At 46.9% G+C, this 22,779-nt stretch overlaps 1 protein-coding gene across 1 annotated transcript in view; it reads left to right on the forward strand.

Moving 5' to 3' along the window:
* Positions 1-22,779, forward strand: part of CCNT1 (cyclin T1) — a 118,195-nt gene that overhangs the window by 11,638 nt on the left and 83,778 nt on the right. Inside the window, exons 4-6 of the mRNA XM_069230505.1 lie at positions 405-465; positions 2,880-2,942; positions 18,949-18,994. Coding sequence (XP_069086606.1) covers positions 405-465; positions 2,880-2,942; positions 18,949-18,994 — 170 coding nt within the window. The remainder of the gene's footprint in view (positions 1-404; positions 466-2,879; positions 2,943-18,948; positions 18,995-22,779) is intronic.

The raw sequence follows: 22,779 nt of genomic DNA on the forward strand, positions 1-22,779 counted from the left end.
TCATCCAAAGGGACCACGTCTGCTGGGCTTCGCCTTCTCTCCTCCTTGTGCCCTATGTCAAATTCAAACCCTTGCAAAGGGGGTGAAACTTAATCCTGTCTCTTCTCAGACTTGAAGGACTTGCAATCCTTACCCTCCCCCAGAAGCTGAAGCGTCCCTTGGAATTCAAATGTAAAGAGTAAAATCTCTGCCAAATACAGGCAATTTGCGTGTTGATTCTATAAAAAAAATGGGTGTGGATATTCTTTAAGGGGGGAGGAGATGGCTGCTTGTATTTCTGGGAGGGAAGGGATAGCTCCTGGGGTGCTTGGTACAGGATTGAGGTTCCCCCCTTTTGTCAGGAATGCGCAGGCTTTTCGTGGAGTACCTCCCAGTGAGTAACGTTGCCTGTCCTCTCAACCCAGGCGTACCTGCTCCAAGCCCAAGACCTGGTCATGCTAGAGAGCATTATACTGCAGACCCTGGGTAAGTGTTCAAAGCGGATGGGCTCCATTCTGGGTGTGGCCCCTGAGGGTCTGCCGTGCTCTGCATCTAACATACTCTTCTCCACAGCCAGGGGCCAGGTCTGCAGAGACTCCACCTCTTCAAGAGCACGACTGGCCTTACCCTTTCTGAATTAATGTGTTTATTGACTGATGCTATAAAAGTTATATTGTGATGTGTATTTATTAGTTTTCATGTGTGTTGTTTGGTATTCTGGCTAGGTGCTTTGTCTGATTGCACAGGGTACTAAAAAGATGCCCTTCCTTGGGATTCCCATTCAGAGCTGCGGGTGGGTATCTGATGAGGCCAGCATTTGGAACTGCCACTGGGTGAAAGGAGTCCTTCATCTTAAGTGGTAAATTGCACGCCCCAACATTGGTCTGAATGTACACTGCAGTTCTTCATGGAACTACATTTGTTTTATAGTATTTTGCAATCATGGCTCTGTGATTGTGGAGTGCACTCCCCTGTGCACCTCTTCTTGGGTTCCACGCCCCTTCTTTCTGATGTTCTTGAGTGCTGACAAGATGGTTAAGCATTTGTGAGCTTTCAAGATGTGAGGTGCACATATTCACAGGGAAGTAGTAGGTTAGAGAGCCTTGAATTAAAGAGTTCCAGTTATTTGCTGGTAACTCATGTTAAAAGACTTAAGTCAACAAGCCGTGAGATGAAAGTATTCACAGTGAATGTGATAGTTTGTCTCCTGTGTTGTAGTGGTGTGAGATGCGTTTTTTCCTCTGAAATGGGACAGTTTAGGACTCTCAACTTCATGACATGCAAGATACACGTTTTTATTCAACGCTGATGGTATCGGCCATGCGAGCCTTAGGTTATTCACCCAGAGGAAATGGCTGTGGAATCGGGCTATTAAGGAGGGAGATGTAGTTATTCACAAACAGCTGATTGCTTTGTGCCTCCTCAGCTTTTTTGTTGTGAGGTTTTTATTCTCAGATGTGACGAATAAAGATTTAAGCTAACAAGTGCCAGAGACAAAAGTTTTTCTTAAGATGTTGCTGCCCACTGCTATGTCTGAGGACAACCCCTTCTGTTCCTTTCCTAGACACAGTTCCTAAGCAAGGCATTTTGTTATGTCCATCACTCTTTTGATCCCCAACCCCCGGTATTTCTAGCCAGCTGCACACCAGCAGGCTAGAAATACCGATACTTTCATGTATTTTGCTAATTGATTCAAATAGTGCTATTCCCCATGTTTTCGAAAATGGATTGAGCTCACGCTCTTCTTTCTGGTGTGCGTGGCTCGTCCAGTGTTATTTTCCTTTGTGTTTTGGTTTTGTTTTCTAGCATTTGTAGTAAAAAAAACATAGTATAGGCATCAACATTTAATGACAAAACAAGGTAGGATAGATTACTAATTGGTAAAATCAAGATAAGATGGAGCTCCTGTCTATAAGGTGCAGGAGGCAGAGCACTTCCCTGCCTTAAATCATCACAAATCGGCCAGTAGGAAGCAAGCCAGTAACTTTCCCTGGTTGGGCATCTTGGGGCCTGGGGGAGATCTTGAATGGCTATGGAGCCGCTCAGTTCATTTGTGCTAAATGGCTGGCCGCTTTGCAATCAGTGCGACCCTGTATATAAAGACCTAGTTTAAGTCCAGGTTCTCTAAAATGAGGTCTTGGGATGAACCCAAACAAACTGCTGTTCATATTATGCAGTGCTTAGTGAGATGACGTTGTTCACAGACAGACTAGAATGAAGTGCTCTTGCTCTCCTAAATATTTGTTGTTGGCAGATGGTTTAGAGTTCTGTGCGTCTTGTGAGGCATGGGATAGTTGAAGGCACAATGGTTCAGGAACTTAAGGGTGGTGTCGGACAGTGATTTGCTGGTGAGTAATAGCCTCGGGTCTCTTTGGGCGAGCAGATACTCGGAGGCAGTCTGGATGGTTATTTACAGATTAATAATTGTGTAGAATTGAAACGTTGAGGTGAATGGTGTAGTTCTTTGGTAGCAGGTGATGATTAAGTACTCACTGTTGAGATGTTGTATGCTTTTATTTCACAGCCATGCAATGGTCATGGCACTTCCAAGCTTTTGCGTCAGAGTGCATTTTTCATTGGTGCATGATGGTTATGTAACTCTAGTCTATTGTGCAGTGTATTGTAATGTGAAGGCCTGACTCCCATTTTGTAAAGAAGCAAGGTCTGATAATCAGCGCATTAAACGCCAGTGATGATTTGCCGAACTTGAGGTCTCCATGTGAGTGAGCATGCAGTGCATTTAATCTTATTCATGGCTGAGTTTATGGAGCCTCTAATAACTGAGTTGCTGGATGCACTTATCATCAGGTGGGTGCTGTGCCTAAGAGAGCAGGAGAATGTGTTAAGCTGTTGTATGACTCGGGTGATCTCACACCTCTGTGTGTGTTGTTGTTTTTCAGGGTTCGAGATAACGATTGATCATCCTCATACGCATGTGGTCAAGTGCACTCAACTTGTGAGAGGTAAGGAACAACTAGGAACTGTTCCCCAAAGGTCTGAAGTGGTAGGGTAGACCATTCTCATTGTTGATACCTCCAGTGCCTTTCAGGTATTGGATCTGTCTGTAGGTGGGGGCAAAGAGAGAGTGCCACAGTAAGACTTTAAAAAAAATATTTTATTGATTTATTGATTTTACAAACAAAAGGATATGCACAATCTGCTCAAACAGACCCCCACAGCACCACGTCACAATCCTTATCCTCCCTTCCAGCATTTCCCTCCCCACCAGGATGGACAAAAATCCTCCTACTGCATACAGCAAATGTCTCAGTACAGGGTCCATGACTGGGTTCATAGCGTTGGGGTTAGGCCTCATCACCCAGTATAACATCAAAATCGTCCCCCCGCCCAAAAGCAAAGTACGGAGCGTGCTATCTATTCTCTCGAAATAGGCCCCCAAGTTATCAAAGTGTTTTTTTGCAGGACATACAACAGCTTTGGCAGTGTAATCATTTAAAACAGGGCTTCTCTACCCATAAATGTCAAGGGCAGGTTCTGCCACCTGTCTGTGTTGTCACTAAACTCAGTCAGCACTCTGGCGAGGTTCGGTTCCAACAACCTGTCCTGATCCTTGGTGATGTGGATACTCAGATTCCTTAAACCTGACCTGGTCAGGCGGCAGTCTTTTCCTACCCCACTCCCCACAGTGGCCCAACACCCATGCTGAAGGGTGGGGGGGAGGTGGTGTTACCAATTTACCAAGAGTAAGTCTCAAAGCACCCTAAATATCAACAGGACCTTGGGGATTTGAAGCATTGGATCCTCAAGGTAGAGCAAGGCGCAACATTTCCCAGACATCTCACCCAACATACCAGTGGCTTCAAGCATAAGGCAAAAATGAGGAGCGAGAGCGGGCATCCCTGCCTCCCTCATGTACCCAAGGCAAAGGTGTCCGAGACCACTCTGTTGACTCTTACAGCTGCCGTGAGTTGGTGATGTAAAAGGGTCAACCAGCTGTGAAACCAGGACCCAAAGCCAAATCGCTTCAGGGTCTCTACAAGATAGCGCAAGTCAATCGAGTCAAATGCTTTCTCAGCGTCCAGTGCCATTGCCACCTTGGGAGTCTCGTCCATTCCTAGATAGTCCAGCCACAGATGGAGTCCTCGGAGGTTGTCTCCTGGCCCGCCAGGGCATGACGCCCATCTGAGCGGTGTGCACTAAGCCCATTATCACTCCTGTGTTCTGAGTAGCCAGAATTTGGGGCAAGATTTTACTTTCGGTATTCAGCAAGGAGAGTCTTCGGTATGACCACAATAATTGCATAATGAAGATCAGGAGCTGGGTACCCCCTCCAATCTTGCTGCTGCAAACAGGGACAACAACCTGGGATGGAGAAGTGCTGCAAATCGTTTATAGAGCTCTGTCTGCAAACCGTTAGTACACAGTACCTTCACTGGCTGCATGGCCTCCACCACTTCCTCTAGAGTAAGGTCTGCTTCCAGCACGTCCTTAGTTGCCCCGTCCCAGGCCGGTTGTGGTATCTCTGCAAGGGATTCAGCTATATCCAGATCCGTGCAGCCTCTCCTAGCTTCATAAAGCCTGTGGTAGTACTAAGCAAAAGACTGGGCGTTATCTACATCGGTAGAGGCCATATCACAGTCCATCGTCACTGTAGGAAAGTGCCCTCTTTTTGGCATGGATACTCCCTCCTTTCGCCTGGTGTCAGTATGCTTTACCTGTTTTCACTGGGATCCTGCTAACCAGGACCCCAGTGATTGTGCTTTCTCCCTCTAAATTTGGTTGCTTAGGACTTTTCACACCCCACAATTGGCATACTGGTGCCCCCATATAAGTCCATAGTATATGGTATTTGGGTACCTAGGGCATTGGAGCACCAGGGGTTCACCCATGGGCTGCAGCATGTATTAAGCCACCTGTGGGAGCCCATGCCAAATGTGTCTGCAGGCCTGCCATTGCAGCCTGCGTGAAAAGGTGCATTCACGCTTTCACTACAGGTCACAGGAAGTCACTCCTATAGTAGGTCCTCCAGCCCAGAGGGCAGGGTACGGGTACCTGTTTGTGAGGGCACCCCTGCATTAGCAGAGGTGCCCCTATGAACTCCAGCTCCATTACACTGGACTTTGTAAGTGCGGGTAAGCCATTTCACCTGTGTCCAGCTGCATAATGGTAACTCAGAACCTGGGCATGTTTGGTATCAAACATGTCAAAATCATACCACCATACTGTTTGTGGTTTGATTCCATGCACCCTGGGGGCTCCTTAGAGGACCCCCAGCATTGTTCCTACCAGTCTTCTGGCGTTTTCCGGGCAGCCCGTGCTGCTACCACCCCTCAGACAGGTTTCTACCCCCTGCTGCTTGACCAGCTCAGGCAGAGGAAGACAGAACAGGGTATTTCCTGTGGGAGAGGGAGGTAACAACCTCTCCCTTGGAAATACGTGTTACATGGCTTAGGAGGGGTAGCCTCCCTAAGTCACTGGTATGCTTTGAAGGGATCATTTGGTGCCTCCTTGCATAAACCGTTTTTCACCAGTCTAGGGCCCCCGATCCCTGCTGTGGCACAAAACTGGACAAAGAAAAGGAGAGTGACCACTACCCTGTCCATCACCACCCCAATGGTGGTGCCCAGAGCGCCTCCATGTGGCCACTTGATTCTGCCATCCTGAATCCAAGGTGGGCAGAGGCCCCTTAGAGCATCTGAGTGGCCAGGTCAGGTAGGAGACGTCACAGCCCCCTCCTCATAGGTGGTCACCCTGCTACGTGACAAATCCCCCTTTCTGGGCTATTTGGGGTTTCCCTCTTGGGTGGGTCCTCAGATTCGACGTGCAAGATTCCAGCAGGACTCCTCTGCATTGTTTACTTATTCTTCTGGCACTGGGACTGCAACTGGACCCTCCAGAAACCGGCAATCTGCAACTTCCATGACGAGACTGCTCTGCAATATTGTTTCTCTGGCTCCATCCAGCAACTGCAATGTTTCCCTGGCTGTGCATCCTCCTAGGGCAGCGAGTCTTCAGCATGCACAAGAAGTAAGAAGGAATCCCTTGGAGTGAAGGAGTCACTCCCTTGCATCTGCAGGCACCAACTGCAACAACGACCAGTTGTGTGGATCTTTTCTCCTCCGGAACTATGTGGTTCCTGCATCATAGGTGGTGGTCTGGAGTGGTCCCCTTGGTCCTCTCTACGAGCTGATCAACTTGGGAGACGGTAAGCCCTTGCCTTTCCTTGTAGGACAGGAGCCCTGTGTACCGGGACTCTTGCAGCTACCAAGGCTTGTTTGCTCCTCCTCCAAGGGATCTTTAAGCTCCATGTAGCCCCAGCCCCCAGCACTCCTTTCTGCAAAGCACAATCTCCTACCTGCTGCTCCTGCAAAGTGGGACTCCTATTCAAGTGTGCTGTGTGGGCCTTACTGTCACTGTTTTGCCTGCTGCCAGTGGGTTGCCTGTAGGAGCGGCCTCCTCTTCTAGTGACTCTCCCAGCTGCTGAGGGTCACTTCGGACTCCCCTCCTTGGGTGGAGACCCCTGGACCTTGCTGGTCCTCTTCAGGCTTGCAAACCTTCTTCTCCGTCTCTTGCATTTGCCAAGGCTTGTTGGTGGTCTTCCTGCACCACCAACTGCCTGCATCTCAGTCGCCGATGTGGGACATTACTTGCATCACTCCTGGGACTTCTCTTCATCTCCTATGCTGCACTGCTGACCTTCTTCGTCCACCGTCGACCTGGTCTTGCATCCACAGAAGGGTGGGTAGTGGCTCTTGCCACCACCGGACACTCCAACACGAACTGGACTTGGTCCCCTTCCTTTGCAGGTCCTCTTCTGTCAGGATCCACCTTTGGGTTCTTCTAGTCTTGGTTGGGTCTTGCATAATTATTTTCCAAAGTCTTCCTGTTGGTTTTGGGGGAAACTAGGTACTTACCTCTGCTCTCCTGGTAGCTGGGGTCACTCTGATACTCACCTTTTGGGGTGCCTAGTTCCCCAGCACCCCTCTACTGATTCCACATCCTGGGGTGGGAGACTGTCTTTCACATTCCACTTTTTTAGTATATGATTTGGCCTTCCCCTAAGGCCCTCAATGTTTACCTGCATTTTTGCCAATGCTTATTGCTTTCTATGCTCTTTAGTGATTACTAATGTGTATATAATAGTGTTTACTTACCTCCAGGTGGAGAATTGCCTATTCAGTATTCTAGTATTTGTGTTACTATAATAGAGTACCTTTATTTTTGTAACACAGTGGGGTTCCTTTTATGTGTGATAGTGCTGTGTGACTATAGTGGTATTGCATAAGCTTTGCTTGTCTCCTAGAAAAGTCTTGGCTGCTCATCCACAGCTACCTCTAGTGAGCTCGAGCTTCCTAGGCACTGCCTACACTTCACTAATAGGGGATTCCTGGATCTGGTATATGGCGATAATACCATAGGTGTCCACCAGGCCAGCGTCCTAAAGTCACCTCCACCCACTGTGCGTTTCCTCCCCTTGCCACAGCAGAAGTCAGACCTCCTTTTTGCCCACGTCGTATAGGTATCTCTGGGTCCCCAAGTAATGTTGTCTTGCTGCATTGGTCACCAGGTTCTGACATTGATCTCTTGTTACCTCCCATAGGTGACGAGTAACTTCCTCACCCCTGGACACCCAGGTTTTTTTCAACTGTAGGAAATGGCGCTTCAGCTGGAGTGTTCTCTCCTCCCTCTGTTTCTTTCTGGAGCTATCCCCGAGCTCCGTCCTGTATGACTCTCACAGGGTAACCGGAGAGGACATCGGCCCCTTGTTCTCCTCAGGGTATAGTTTAGTGTCTTTTCTAAGAGTTTCTTCTACCTCTGGGTCTCTCAGGACCCAGACATCTAATTTCCAGGAGACCTGACTGAGGGGCTGTCTGGTGCCCAGCTAGAACATCAGCGGGGAGTGGTCAGAAATCCTGTGGTCCGGGTAACGTACATCTCTGACTCAGGGTATCTGAGACGTGCGTAAGAACACGTAGTCCAGCATAGACATAGATTTATGGGGCCCCGAATAGAACAAGATCATCCTCTTGCTTGGGTGGTGACTCCACCAGGCATCACTGAATCCCTCTGTATTTGTGAAGCAGGCAAGCTCTGTAGCTCAGCCGGAGGGTGCCGCCCTAGGAATATATCTATCTAGCCCATGGTCCAGGACCTCATCGAAGTCCCCTCCCACGATGTGTAACTCCCTACACAAGTCTAGTAGGATCAACCTCAAACCGTTGACTGTCCGTCTCAGCAGTTTAGAGGGGGGCATACATGTTGAAAATCAGGACTGTGCTGCTGTGCCATCTCCCCGCATTGCCACGTAGCAGACTCTAGGGTCAGCCCAGGTCTTCAACACCTGGAAAGGGGGAGATTCCTTCTGGCTAATATATCCAGTGTGCTCTAGCAACACGTACCTGCCTTTCTGCCCAGTTAAAAGTGTTCCCCAGTCTGCTGTGCTTGTCAACTGATGTATTGTGTGTCCACCCTATGCTTGATCTTTCAAGCAGCCCATACACGTTCCACAACAGGACTGTCAGCGACTTAGTGGTGTATGATGCCATGAATAACCTTGAAGGAAAAGGGAGTATCCCAGGGGAATCCAACCCAGATCCCTTCCACCATCTGTCCTGTTGTGCGTGATGTCTTGTGAGCGCGGGTTGTGTCCTGTACTCGCAATACTCATTAAACAAAACATCCCCAGCTGTACCTCCCACCCTTCCCCAACATGGGCCCAGAACCACCCACCACACCAATTCAGGAAATGTCTGTCGCCCACCCTCCTTCATAAGTAACACTTCGAACTGTCTGTGTTTAGAACAGTGAATGAAAACCCCCATCTACTCTTAACACTCATACCGTAAAAACACCTTGAGAATTGTTGGGTACAGCCTCATATCGCAAAGGTTCAAACCCCGCAGTCTTGTGCTTTACCCCTTCAAAGGGTTTCTGTAGTTGCTGAACTAGTTTGGTGAAGTCTGGAAAAAACTAGGATTCTTGTAGATTCATATTTTACTTCTCCCAAGCCCCTAATTGTGCAAAGCACCAAGGGCCACATGTACAAAATACAGGTTTTGCGACTCGCAAAACCTTATGTACAACAGTGTCAATGACACTGTTTGTGATTCGCAAGGGGGTCGTAAATGACCTACCTCATGAATATTCATGAGTTAGGTCGCAATTTGCGACCCCATTGGGAATGGCCGCCCTCACAGGGATGGTGGCCTGCTGGAGACAGCAGACCACCATGTCTGTGACTGCTTATAAATAAAGCATTTTTTGTTGTTGTTGTTGTTAATGCAGCCCGTTTTCCTTAACCCTTTCACTGCCAGGCCTTTTCCCCCTCAGGTGCCAGGCCTTTTTTTGGCTATCTGGGGCAGGGCGCGCTTAGGCCCTCATAACTTTTTGTCCACATAAGCTACCCACGCCAAATTTGCGTCGTTTTTTTCCCAACATCCTAGGGATTCTAGAAGTACCCAGACTTTGTGGGTTCCCTGAAGGAGACCAAGAAATTAGCCAAAATACAGTAAAAATTTTGTTTAAAAAAAAAACAATTGGAAAAAAGGGCTGCTGAAGAAGGCTTGTGGTCTTTTCCCTGAAATTGGCATCAACAAAGGGTTTGCAGTGCTAAAATCACCAGCTTCCCAGCTTTCAGGAACATGGAGACTTAATTCAGAAAACCCAATTTTTCAACACAATTTTGGCATTTTACTGGGACATACCACATTTTTACGATTTTTGTGTGCTTTCAGACTCTTTCCAGTCAGTGACAGAAATGGGTGTGAAACCAATGCTGGATCCCAGAAACCTAAACATTTCAGAAAACGACAAAAATTCTGAATTCAGCAATGGGTAATTTTTGTAGATCCTACAAGGGATTTCCTACAGAAAATAACAACTGAAATAAAAAAAAAATTGAAATTGAGATGAAAAAACAGCCATTTTTCTCTACGTTTGTCTCTGTACCTTTTTCCTGCAATGTCAGATTTTTTAAAGCAATATACCGTTACGTCTGCTGGATTCTTCTGGTGGCGTAGATATATACGGCTTGTAGGTTCTAGGTACCCAGAGCAAATAAATGAGCTGCACCTTGCAGTGGGTTTTCATTCTATACCGGGTATACAGCAATTCATTTGCTGAAATATAAAGAGTGAAAAATAGGTATCAAGAAAACCTTTGTATTTCCAAAATGGGCACAAGATAAGGTGTTGAGGAGCAGTGGTTATTTGCACATCTCTGAATTCTGGGGTGCCCATACTAGCATGTGAATTCCAGGGAATTTCTCAATTAGACGTCTTTTTTACACACTGTCTTATATGTGGAAGGACAAAATGTAGAGAAAGACAAGTGGCAATAACACTTGTTTTGCCATTCTATGTTCCCCCAAGTTTCCCGATAAAAATGGTACCTCACTTGTGTGGGTAGGCCTAGCGCCCGCAACAGGAAGTGCCCCAAAACACAACGTGGACACATAAAATCTTCCCAAAGAAAACAGAGGTGTTTTTTGCAAAGTACCTACCTGTGGATTTTGGCCTCTACCTCAGCCGCCACCTAGGGAAACCTACCAAATCTGTGCATTTTTTAAAACTAGAGACGTAGGGGAATCCAAGATGGGGTAACTTGTGGAGCTCTCACCAGGCTCTGTTACCCAGAATCCTTTGGAAACCTCAAAATGTGGCTAAAAAAACACTTTTTCCTCACATTTCGGTGACCGAAAGTTCTGGAATTTGAGAGGAGCCACAAATTTCCTTCCACCCAGTGTTCCCCCAAGTCTCCCAATAAAAATGGTACCTAACTTGTGTGGGTAGGCATTCTGCTCGCAACAGGAAATGCCCCAAAACACTATCTGGACACATCAAAATTATCAAATAGAAAACTACCTGTTTTTGCGGGGGCATCTGCGTTTTTGGTCCTGGGCTCAGCAGCCATCTAGGGAAACCTACCAAACCCAGACATTTCTGAAAACTAGACACCCGAGGGATTCAAGGGAGGTGTGACTTGCGTGGATCCCCCAATGTTTTCTTAACCAGAATCCTCAGCAAACCTCAAATGTAGCTAAAAAATCAAATTTTTCCTACATTTCTGTGTGGGATCACTGCACTGGGACAAATTTCCTACCACCCAACATTCCCCTTAGCCTCCCGGTAAAAATGATACCTCACTTGTGTAGGTGGGCCAAGTGTTTGTGACAAGGAAGATCCAAAAACACGTCAAAATTGAGGGGAACCAGAGTGGGTCCAAAAGGGCAGTTTGAAACAAAAAATTTTTAGGCTGACAAATGCAGCAGAAATGTTATCAGTATAGATGAGACAATGCTGGGTGGTAGAAATTTTGTGGATTCCTGCAGATTCCGGAAGGTTCCATCACAAAACTGTTTGCTTTCCAGCAAAGTTGCAGGTTTGCAGGGCATTGTGGGTAACGAAATGGTGCAGGGTGCATGTGAAGCACACCACCCTGGAATCAACTAGATGTTTAGTTCTCAGATGTGTCTAGGTCTTGTGGATTTTTCTACATGGCAGCGTCCCAAACTAAAAAAAAAGTGCAGCCCTCACCATTCCAAGTAGGACAATTTTGAGAGTTACCAAGCTCTCATGGCCCAAATGTAAAACAAAAACTCAAATGTCCTCTTGCTTGCCATGGGATAAGATGTTTTAGTGTGCAGGGAGAGCTGAATGACTGTTAGCCCCTTCATTTCGGTGAGGGCATAACCAGGCCCATACTGGTTGGTAGTCACACAATTTTCTTCTTTTTTATTTTTATTTCATGGCATCTAGTATACCTTCTTCCCCCCGGGGTGTGGATCGGGGTAATTGCCCCATCTGCCCACTGGTGAGCAGAACAACTTTGGCCCCATTTATTTGGGGTGGGGGTATGGCCATAACCCTACCCTCTTATTTTGAAAAAGAAATCTTCCCCGGTCTCTGGTGAGCTTTCTGCCCCCCCCCCTTGGGGGCAGATGGGCCTTCCAAAAATAGGCCAATCTGCCCCCAACGGTAATGTGTCCCCATGGGGAGCGACCCTTGCCCAAGGGTTCCCCCCCCCAACAAAACACACATACACACACACCAATCCCTGGTGTCTAGTGGTTTCTGCCCCCCAAATTGGCCTAACAGAAATAGGCCGATCTGCCCCCAAGGGGGGCAGAAATGGCCTAAATACAATTTGCCCCCCAGGGGAGCGACCCTTCCCTAAGGGGTCGCTCCCCATACATAAAAACATAAAGTAAATAAAAATATATATATCCCTGGTGTCTAGAGGTATGACCTAAGCACAATTTGGCCCCCCCCCGGGAGCGACCCTTGCCTAAGGGGTCACTCCCTGCACATAAAAGAAAAACAATTCCCTGGTGTCAAGTGGGCATTTCTGCAAGCTTCCAGCGTGACGGGAGACGACCTCTGATGAGGCCAGCACGCGGTTGCGTGCTGTCGTCATCAAACGTCACTGGGTGTGAGAGGGGAAGCGATTCCCCTTTCATCCCTGACGGGGTATGGGGCCCACGGATGGAGCGCTAGCGCTTCCCCCGTGGGCCCCATGCAGGACGGAGGCACCTGGGAACCTCGTCCAAGGCACCGTAGAGGGTAAAGGAAAAAGAGATGCATTTCAAAAACAAAAAATTAAAAGTTTTCTTTTCATTTTTTCAGACCACTGCCTGTTCTGAACAAATGTTTTCGCTGCCATTCACAAAGGGAAAACTGGTGCTAACTGCAATTGTTTTGCGACCGCAATCGTGGTCACAAAACAGTCATACATGGGACTGCGACTCGCAAACCCTTTTTTTGATTCGGTAAATAGATTACAGAATCGCAAAAATGGGTCTATACATCCCAATTGCATTTTGCACGTTGCAAACGGCCCTATTCGCCGTTTGAGACGTGCAAAATGCTTTGTACATGTGGCTCCAAGTCTCTGCCCCTATAGTTTATAAAGCGTGCAATCATGGGCCTCGGGGATTTCAGCCACTGTTTAGGTCTTGGGTCCTATGCACCATCCAGGAATCCCAGAAAGAGCACCCAGTCTTGAGCACCCTTCGGCTTCTTTGACACGCTGTAAGGAAATGCCTCCTTGGCATGGTTACCCCCTGACTTTTTGCCTTTGCTGATGCTATGTTTTGAATTGAAAGTGTGCTGAGGCCTGCTAACCAGGCCCCAGCACCAGTGTTCTTTCCCTAACCTGTACTTTTGATTCCACAATTGGCACACCCTGGCATCCAGATAAGTCCCTTGTAACTGGTACCTCTGGTACCAAGGGCCCTGATGCCAGGGAAGGTCTCTAAGGGCTGCAGCATGTATTATGCCACCCTAGAGACCCCTCACTCAGCACAGACACACTGCTTACCAGCTTGTGTGTGCTAGTGAGAACAAAATGAGTAAGTCGACATGGCACTCCCCTCAGGGTGCCATGCCAGCCTCTTACTACCTATGCAGTATAGGTAAGACACCCCTCTAGCGGGCCTTACAGCCCTAAGGCAGGGTGCACTATACCATAGGTGAGGGTACCAGTGCATGAGCACTGTGCCCCTACAGTGTCTAAGCAAAACCTTAGACAGTGTAAGTGCAGGGTAGCCATAAGAGTATATGGTCTGGGAGTCTGTTTTACACGAACTCCACAGCACCATAATGGCTACACTGAAAACTGGGAAGTTTGGTATCAAACTTCTCAGCACAATAAATGCACACTGATGCCAGTGTACATTTTATTGTAAAATACACCACAGAGGGCACCTTAGAGGTGCCCCCTGAAACCTAACCGACTATCTGTGTAGGCTGACTGGTTCCAGCAGCCTGCCACACTAGAGACATGTTGCTGGCCCCATGGGGAGAGTGCCTTTGTCACTCTGAGGCCAGTAACAAAGCCTGCACTGGGTGGAGATGCTAACACCTCCCCCAGGCAGGAACTGTAACACCTGGCGGTGAGCCTCAAAGGCTCACCCCTTTGTCACAGCACAGCAGGGCACTCCAGCTTAGTGGAGTTGCCCGCCCCCTCCGGCCACGGCCCCCACTTTTGGCGGCAAGGCTGGAGGAAACAAAGAAAACAACAAGGAGGAGTCACTGGCCAGTCAGGACAGCCCCTAAGGTGTCCTGAGCTGAAGTGACTCTAACTTTTAGAAATCCTCCATCTTGCAGATGGAGGATTCCCCCAATAGGATTAGGGATGTGACCCCCTCCCCTTGGGAGGAGGCACAAAGAGGGTGTACTCACCCTCAGGGCTAGTAGCCATTGGCTACTAACCCCCCAGACCTAAACACGCCCTTAAATTTTGTATTTAAGGGCTTCCCTGAACCTAAGATTTTAGATTCCTGCAACTACAAGAAGAAGGACTGCTGAGCTGAAAGACCCCTGCAGAGGAAGACCAGAAGACACCAACTGCCTTGGCCCCAGACTTACCGGCCTGTCTCCTGCCTTCCAAAGAACCCTGCTCCAGCGACGCTTTCCAAGGGACCAGCGACCTCTGAATCCTCCGAGGACTGCCCTGCTTCGAAAAAGACAAGAAACTCCCGAGGACAGCGGCACTGCTCCAAAAGAACTGCAACTTTGTTACAAGGAGCAGATTTAAAGACCCCTGCAACTCCCCGCAAGAAGCGTGAGACTTGCAACACTGCACCCGGCGACCCCGACTCGACTGGTGGAGAACAACCAACTCAGGGAGGACCCTCCGGCGACTCTACGACTGTGAGTAACCAAAGTTGTCCCCCCTGAGCCCCCACAGCGACGCCTGCAGAGGGAATCCCCAGGCTCCCCCTGACCGCGACTGTCTGAACTCCATTTCCCGACGGCTGGAAAAGACCCTGCACCCGCAGCCCCCAGCCCCCAAAGAAACGGAACTTCTGTGCAGGAGTGACCCCCAGGAGGCCCTCTCCCTTGCCCAGGTGGTGGCTACCCCGAGGAGCCCCCCCCTTGCCTGCCTGCGACGCTGAAGAGATCCCTTGATCTCTCATTGACTTCCATTGAAAACCCGACGCGTGTTTGCACACTGCACCCGGCCGCCCCCGCGCTGCTGAGGGTGTACTTTCTGTGCTGACTTGTGTCCCCCCCGGTGCCCTACAAAACCCCCCTGGTCTGCCCTCCGAAGACGCGGGTACTTACCTGCTGGCAGACTGGAACCGGGGCACCCCCTTCTCTCCATTGAAGCCTATGTGTTTTGGGCACCTGACCGGCCCTGAGCTGCTGGTGTGATAACTTTGGGGTTGCTCTGAACCCCCAACGGTGGGCTACCTTGGACCAAAAACTGAAAACTGTAAGTGACTTACTTACCTGTGAAAACTAACAATAACTTACCTCCCCCAGGAACTGTGAAAATTGCACTGTGTCCACTTTTAAAACAGCTTATTGTGTTTTATGTGAAAAGTATACATGCTAAAGTAATGATTCAAAGTTCCTAGAGTACTTACCTGCAATACCTTTCAAATGAGCTATTACATGTAAAATTTGAACCTGTGGTTCTTAAAATAAACTAAGAAAAGATATTTTTCTATAACAAAACCTATTGGCTGGATTTGTCTCTGAGTGTGTGTAACTCATTTATTGCCTATGTGTATGTACAACAAATGCTTAACACTACTCCTTGGATAAGCCTACTGCTCGACCACACTACCACAAAATAGAGCATTAGTGTTCTCTCTTTTTACCACTATTTTACCTCTAAGGGGAACCCTTGGACTCTGTGCATGCTATTCCTTACTTTGAAATAGCACATACAGAGCCAACTTCCTACACACGCTACACCAGTTCTCCGGAGAGGGCTCAAATTTTCTGTACTGCCTCGGCAAGATCCTTCACTGTGTCCAGTGTTGCAATTTTCGTCTCGCCAACCAACACCCTCCCCAGTGTTTTTTTTTTTTTTCAGGTCTTGCTGGAGCAGTGCCTCATCTGCCCCAACCTCCCCAATTTTGGTCTTCAAGGAGTGGCAGCGCATGTGGCATCACCTTGGCGAATCTGTCCAGTTTGCTCTGTCTCAACTTCGAATTTCCTTTCACCATGGAAGCTGGGAGTGTCCCCACCAAGGGTCTGATAGACACCTCTGGCCCGCCAGACCCCTACCCCATCAAGGGTGGGTGGCACGAGCAGCCAAGAAAACGGGGGGCTCTGGCCTTTCGGCCACTGGTTTGGGGCACTCCAGTGTCGTGCCCCACAGCTAACTGCACCTCACTGCGTAGCCTCCTCCTTCTCCAGTCGCAGAATCCGCCTGCTAGGACTCACCAGCCCGCCAGTGCCGTTACCCAAGCATGGGCGGATGGCAGAAGCAACCCGGAACCGAGGAGGGCGCTGGCTCCCTATGTTCCTCTACACCCCTCCGTCCATCCCCTCTCTCAGGGTCAGTCAACTGGACCCCAACTTTTTTCTCCCATGGGCAGGCCCTCCTGACCCACCGGTGCTCGAAAGACCAGGCCGGGTCTGCTCTGCAGGGGAGGAGGATGTTCATTCACCCCAGCCAATCAAGCTGCGCTGGGGCTCCGAGGTTCCCCATGTCACGCGGGGGAGACAGCTCCCAGAAGGCAAGGAGGAGAGGAGGGGCAGGACACTCTTCGAGCATAATGTTCACTTCTCCCAGTCAATCATGCTGAGCGGGGGGTTTCGAGGCTTCCCTCCTCCGGCTTCCTGGAGGCACCACTCACACCTGGACTGTTGGATGGTACCGAGCTGTGCTTAGATCTGGAAGGATGGTCGTTGTTGGCATAGAAGTGCTATTAGGTGGCGACTGCCATCTTGTGCTGCAAACCCCCCTCCCACCCACAATAAGACTTTTTATCCCCTGTTTGGCAAGGGCTACCTTCGAGAAAGGAGCAAAGGAGTGTATGACTGTATCGCCAGTTCTGTTTGAGTGTTCATTTTGTCTGGAAGAAAAGGGGAAGTGAGGCCCAGAGTCAGTGTCATTGTAAAGCCTTTGAGATACTGGGGCTCAGTAAGAGGAGTTGAGTGATTGGAAAGGCAGATAGTCGCAGAATGCCCTTTGTGCCATGATGCAGAGCCCGTCTGTAAGGGGTGAAGTGGTTTGCAGAGGTGTGTCTTTGTAAGGCTTAGCACAGAGGTAAAAGTAAAAATTAGGTTCAAGGACCATGTATTGATGTAAAACTTGCAACCTTTGCGTGCCAGGCTTGTCTGTAGTAAGAAGGATCATGATGGATAAAGACAGAGTATCCCTGTAGAGCGTTTGCCCTTTCAGAGCGAGGCCTCATTGAAAGACGAAGAGAAGTGAGGTGCAAGGACAATAGATCATTGTATAATCTACGTCCCTTGGGTGCTAGGAATATCTTTAAAGGGAAATGTCTGGAAGGGCCAGAGTATCACAACATAATGTCTATTAGATTCTGGATTTCAGTGGTAGGGCAAGGGTTTACTGTGTAGCTTGTGCCTGGAACTTTTATGTATGTGGCAGAGATTAGGGGCTTGTCAGTAAACATTTTATGACGGACAGCATTGTGTGAAGAACTGTTTGTAAGAGAGGTGAACTATGGTGAAGAGCTGTATGCTTGAAACTATTGAGTATAACAAGCCTTATCGCTTTTCAAGTGATTTTGAGGATTTCTCTGAACCGTGCACAAGTATCCTTGGAATTAATCTGCTGAACACCTCTGCTTTGTTGAAGGGCTAGCACCTGTCCTTTGAATGCCACTGAGAATTTCTCTGCAGTGCCTTTAAACTAGACATGGGTAGAATGTATACTATGCCAGAGTAATATTGGTAATACTTTGATGCAGAATTACCGATAACAATAATTACTCTGGCTTGCGTAATCAAGAGTAATTGGAAGAGAATACTACAGCTCGAGCACATTTAGCGAGTGTCCGCTCATGCTCGCTTTTCATGTTCTGCCACGTTTACCACTATTTCTTAGCACAAAATGCATCCATTTTTGATGAGAGGGTGCATTTTGTGTTAAGAAAATAGCGGTAAATGCTGGGTGTAATTTGGTTGAAAATCCTGCCTAAAGAGCCCATTTAGTGAGTGCAAGCGGCTGCTCACAGTCACTTTTCGTGTTCTGTTGCATGCACTTAGTGCAAAATGCACCCTTGTTTCCATAATGGATGCACGGGGACATTTTCCCACTAAGAAGTAGCACTGAACACAGAATTACTCTTCTCTTGGAATTCCATGTAATTTTGTGGAACTCTCAGGTAATTCTGCATGATTACGCTGCACAGAATTATATGAGTTACACCCGTCCCTCCTTTAAACATGACAGCAATCTGTAAGGCCTCTCATGTGTAACTCCAAACACGTTTTCCTCTGCAATTAGAAGCTGAAATGGCCTTCAGATTAAACCTGTCTCAGGGAGCCCATTACTTCAAGTCCTGAAATTAGAAATCTGCAGAGAACCATCTCTTCAGTTGTGCTGTGAATTTGTGGCACAGGATCATGAGTTCTTAAAAACTGAAACAAGGCTCTTCAAATGATTCTGGCTGTTGGATAAGCTAAACAAAAGATAATTATTTCATGGACTATAGTGTGTGCATGTACACTCTCACACTCTTTACAGTTTCCTATGGTCTGAAAAAAGTTTGAAACAAAAGATAGGGTGCCATTGGCTCCTGGGATGTGCGCATTCTGAGAAGTAGGCAGTTTATGGGATTAGAACTGTAGGCAAACATGTTGTTTCCTTGTCACGTGAAACTTGGCTGACTTTCAATTGGTCTATGTTCTTCATAGTCCGAAATCAAACCCCACAAAGCTACGCTGTACTGTAAGGGATATTCTTCCCAGAGAAGAATGATTTCCCCTTGTCAGTGTCCAAAACTTCAAATAATTGGCAATAAATTTTGCCAGGCACCTGTACCATTTCTTAGCGGTAGAGTATTCTTTCTTTAAAATAAAATTAAAAAAAGAACAGATCCCAGGTTCTAGATTACAAATCAAACATGGCTGTGTGTTTTGTTCAAACATGAAGAAGTAATAATGCTGAATGTATCTCTATCAAAACAATACTTATATTTTTTTTTCTTACTGTCACTCTACAACGTGCAGTTACTTGAGACAGTGATTCTCTCCCTTTAGCATCTGACAGCTCTGTGTCTTTTTTTTTTTCCTGCAGCAAGCAAAGATTTGGCGCAGACCTCGTACTTCATGGCGACAAACAGGTTCTTACTTCTTAATTTATTACTAAGTTGCTTCTGATATTTGTAGTGGTTTTCTGGAGTGGTTGTGGTGTATGTGTAAAGATCTTGAATGGCAGCTCTTCGATTAAGAGTTTCAGGAGCTATAATACTGGTGTAAATGTGTGATTTAAGTGTAAGTGCTTTGTGTAAGATTCCTTCTTACTTAGCATTTAAGGTCTCTGTGTTATAGGAAGCTTCCATGCATTTTGACAGATGGGGCCATTATGTGTGTATGTTGTTGCCTTTCATACAAAGGGTTGCCTCTTATTGAGAAGCAGGACATTAATGAAGTCCAGATATTTACCTCTATCCTAGGGCACTGTCCACTGGATTACTAGACCCTAAAAAATACCTTTGTTGGCAACTAGTGTTTTTTTTTAACCATATACAAAATGAAACCAGGAAAAGGCCTCTTGCAGCTTGTCTTTCTGTAGCCACATAGACGGTCAGCCAACTCACCCTGGGAGTCCACCTTTTTTTTCCTATAAGACTGTGCAGGTTCAGTTCATCAGGACTCTTCTCAGTTCACAGACAGCAGGTCCAGTCCTCTTCTGATTATCTGCAGGTCCAGAAAGTGTTACGAAGTGGTTAACTGGAGATGCCACATTTATGCCTGAAACAAACTAGTGGGTGGGGTGACACCTGCCCCCTCCCTACGCAGACAGGTTAAAAGTTCCAGGGGCCACCTCTACCCAACTTCTCAGTAGTTCGGTTTGCCTTTCCCCAAACAAGCCCAAAATGCAATGTGCCTGGCAATTTTTAAGATACCTTTTTAAGAAAGTCTTAGACCACATTAAATTTGGATTTTGAAGACAACCAGGCCCAAAATGTAATGCGTCTGGGGAATTTTAAAGATAACTTTTTAAGAAAGTCTTAGACCTTATTAAACGTGAACTTTGAGGGCGAGGGGGGGCATACTATGATAATCCTGGTCTCTGTCCACATCTAACACTAAAATCCATCTTGTGGAGTGTACTATGCCCACAACAAACCCAGAGACATCTTTTAGGACAAAAGCATGGTCCGTCAGCAACCAGACAGTGGAAGCAGAAGAATTGCCTTGGCAACCTGTTCTCTCCTTTCCGTGTGCACCCAAAGTGTTGTATGTAAACCTAGTACACAGTTAAAGCAGGATTTGACACTGTAGTGTCAAAAAGGATGCCTACAACTCCCACCCTGCATATCCTGGGGGGTTCGGAGGAATAATTTCTGCCCATTCTTGTTTGCTTCTGGAAGGCATTTCACATCTATTCAAGGCTAACCACTGGCTGGGAGAAGCTGAAGATTCACCGCAAATTAGCCTCCAGGAACTAAATGGAGGGAAAAGGTAACTTTCTAAGAGTTACTTTTCCTTAATATTTTATTTTAATATATTAAAACCTGAATTCGCCCTTGAATTGGATTTACAATAATTATTTAAAAAGAATAGTTGTTTGACTATTTTTCTAGATGGCCCTATTCCCGCAATATAGTATTAACATTTTAACCTCTACTCTAGTTTTTTACGTAGAACAGCTACACCAGCCAAGATGAAGATAGCTACTAGGGTGTTGTCAATGTAGGGAGATGGTAATATTCATTTTCTATAGCGGTAACAGCGAGTGAGTGATCATTTTTAAACTGATTGTTTTTATATGTGTGTTTATTTTGTCAAATATTTTTATTAGGTCTAATGGGCCACTGTCTAAGCTTGCAGACTCACTGCTTGTGGATGTTCTTGCCCCCCCCCCCCCCCCGACTTTTAGCACAAAACATTATTGATTTTAGGCGTCTTTGAGCTTCGTTATTTTAGGTGTTCAGTTCATTACTTCTTTATTAGAAAGGAGTGTGGGCCTGTCAGAGCCCTCCCCTTTGAAATTAGAGCAACGACCTGCGTGAGGGAATTTAGGTCAGCAGTCTAGCTGTTGACGTGCGGTCGCGTGGCTACAATTAATTGAGCCTGTGGCTCTTAATCAGGGGAAGATACGGACGTGTGCAGTGGGCACGCCGAAGGCAAGCCTGTTCGGTTCCGGGGGCCGGAGATTCTGTCTCGTTTTGGCCCGCACTGACCCAAATTCTTTACTCTTCTCATACCCTCCTCTCCTTAGTAGGAGGTCAAGGGTGTGAGCACAAGGCTGAGGCCCCTCTTAAAAATCTAGAGGGCTGGAGCTGTAAATACTGCAATTGGTCACCTAGGACACCATCTATTACTTCTTACCCTCACATTAGATCACAGGTGGGGTGAGAAAGTTACAAAAATATAGAGGCTTCCACTACTAACTGTTTGAGTTGTGCCTTAATCAGTGCTCGCTCTTTGGTCAAACATAAGACCGAAATAGAGGACATGATTAACTATAATAACTTAAATTGCCTCTTTATTACTGAAACCTGGGTGAGAGAGGACTCCAGTCCTGATTTTAAAGCTTCTACTCCACTTGGATACTCATTTCAAAGACTGGATAGAATCACAGGTAGAGGAGGTGGGTTGGCGATTAAGTCCACCCTCTCCGGTCAGTGGGAAGCCGTAAATGTTGCATCAGAGATCTGTGAGGGTGTCTGTTTCAAAATATGTCAGAATAACACCATGCTTTTTGAGGGACTGCTGGTCTATCGACCTCTGGGCACTTACTCTACTTTTTTGCATTGTTGGCCATCTATAATTGAGCCATTGATTATGTCTTCTAAATGTATTGCATTAGGTGATTTCAGCATTCATTTTGATAATAGCCAGGACCCACATTTTAATGAATTTTTTAATCTTATGACGAGTCTGGATTGGAATCTACAAGTTACGACAGCCACTCATAGGGCAGGCCATATTTTGGATGGGATATTTGCCCGTCATAATGACCTGGCTCTTTTACAAAATAAGACCTCAAGAACTTGCAGAGAAAATACCGTCAACAAGAACGGATGTGGAAATTAGACTCCAATCCCATAGAAAGAGAAAAGCTCAGAGCGACTCTTAGTGTTATTCACGGAAAATTAAGGAAGCATCCAATACTCCCAGAGAACTCTTTAAAGTAGTACGTTCCCCCTCGATTCCTCCTACTCCCCCAGAGCTAGACAACTCCCAGGAATTCTGTAATAAGGCTGCCTCTTTTTTTTTTTTTAAATAAAGTCTTACAAATACAAGCAAACTCTACTCAATCTGCAGACGGATTGGATCCTTATGATGATCTTAACAGCTCTATAGATGAGGATAGTACTATGTTGACTAATTTTCAACCACTGCAGCGGGAGACAATCAAAGAGCTTATGATGGGCATTAGATCTGGCTCGCCCCGGGACCCCTTCTACAGCTCTTGTTCCAATATATCAGAAGGTCCTGCTTAAAGGAGTTTTTCCCCCTCTATGGAAAGAAGCAACAGTGATGCCTTTTGAAAAAGCAATTGGATGGAGTGGCAAATGACCTCAAGAATATTCGGCCTATCGCATTTCTTCCTTTTCAAACTAAAATGTTTGAAAAACATATTAATGAAGAACTTGCCAAGTTTTTTCAAGACTCTGACGGTTTAGACTCCACTCAACATGGTTTCAGGAAAGCCAACAGCACGGAATCCGCCCTCATTACTACATAAGATACTATCCGGAGATTAATTGATGAGGGGTCAGGAGCCATTTTGGTGCTGTTAGATTTATCAGCGGCTTTTGATACCATCTTTCCACATATTCTGACATATCGTCTTCATCAAGCAGGTGTTAGAGGCTGAACACTCTGAAATCTATTTTAGAGGACAGAGGTACCATAGTAAGTTGCAGAGACTTCAGAGCACCTGCCTATCAAC

Source organism: Pleurodeles waltl, chromosome 4_2 (genome assembly GCF_031143425.1).
Source record: "Pleurodeles waltl isolate 20211129_DDA chromosome 4_2, aPleWal1.hap1.20221129, whole genome shotgun sequence".
Taxonomy (NCBI): domain Eukaryota; kingdom Metazoa; phylum Chordata; class Amphibia; order Caudata; family Salamandridae; genus Pleurodeles; species Pleurodeles waltl.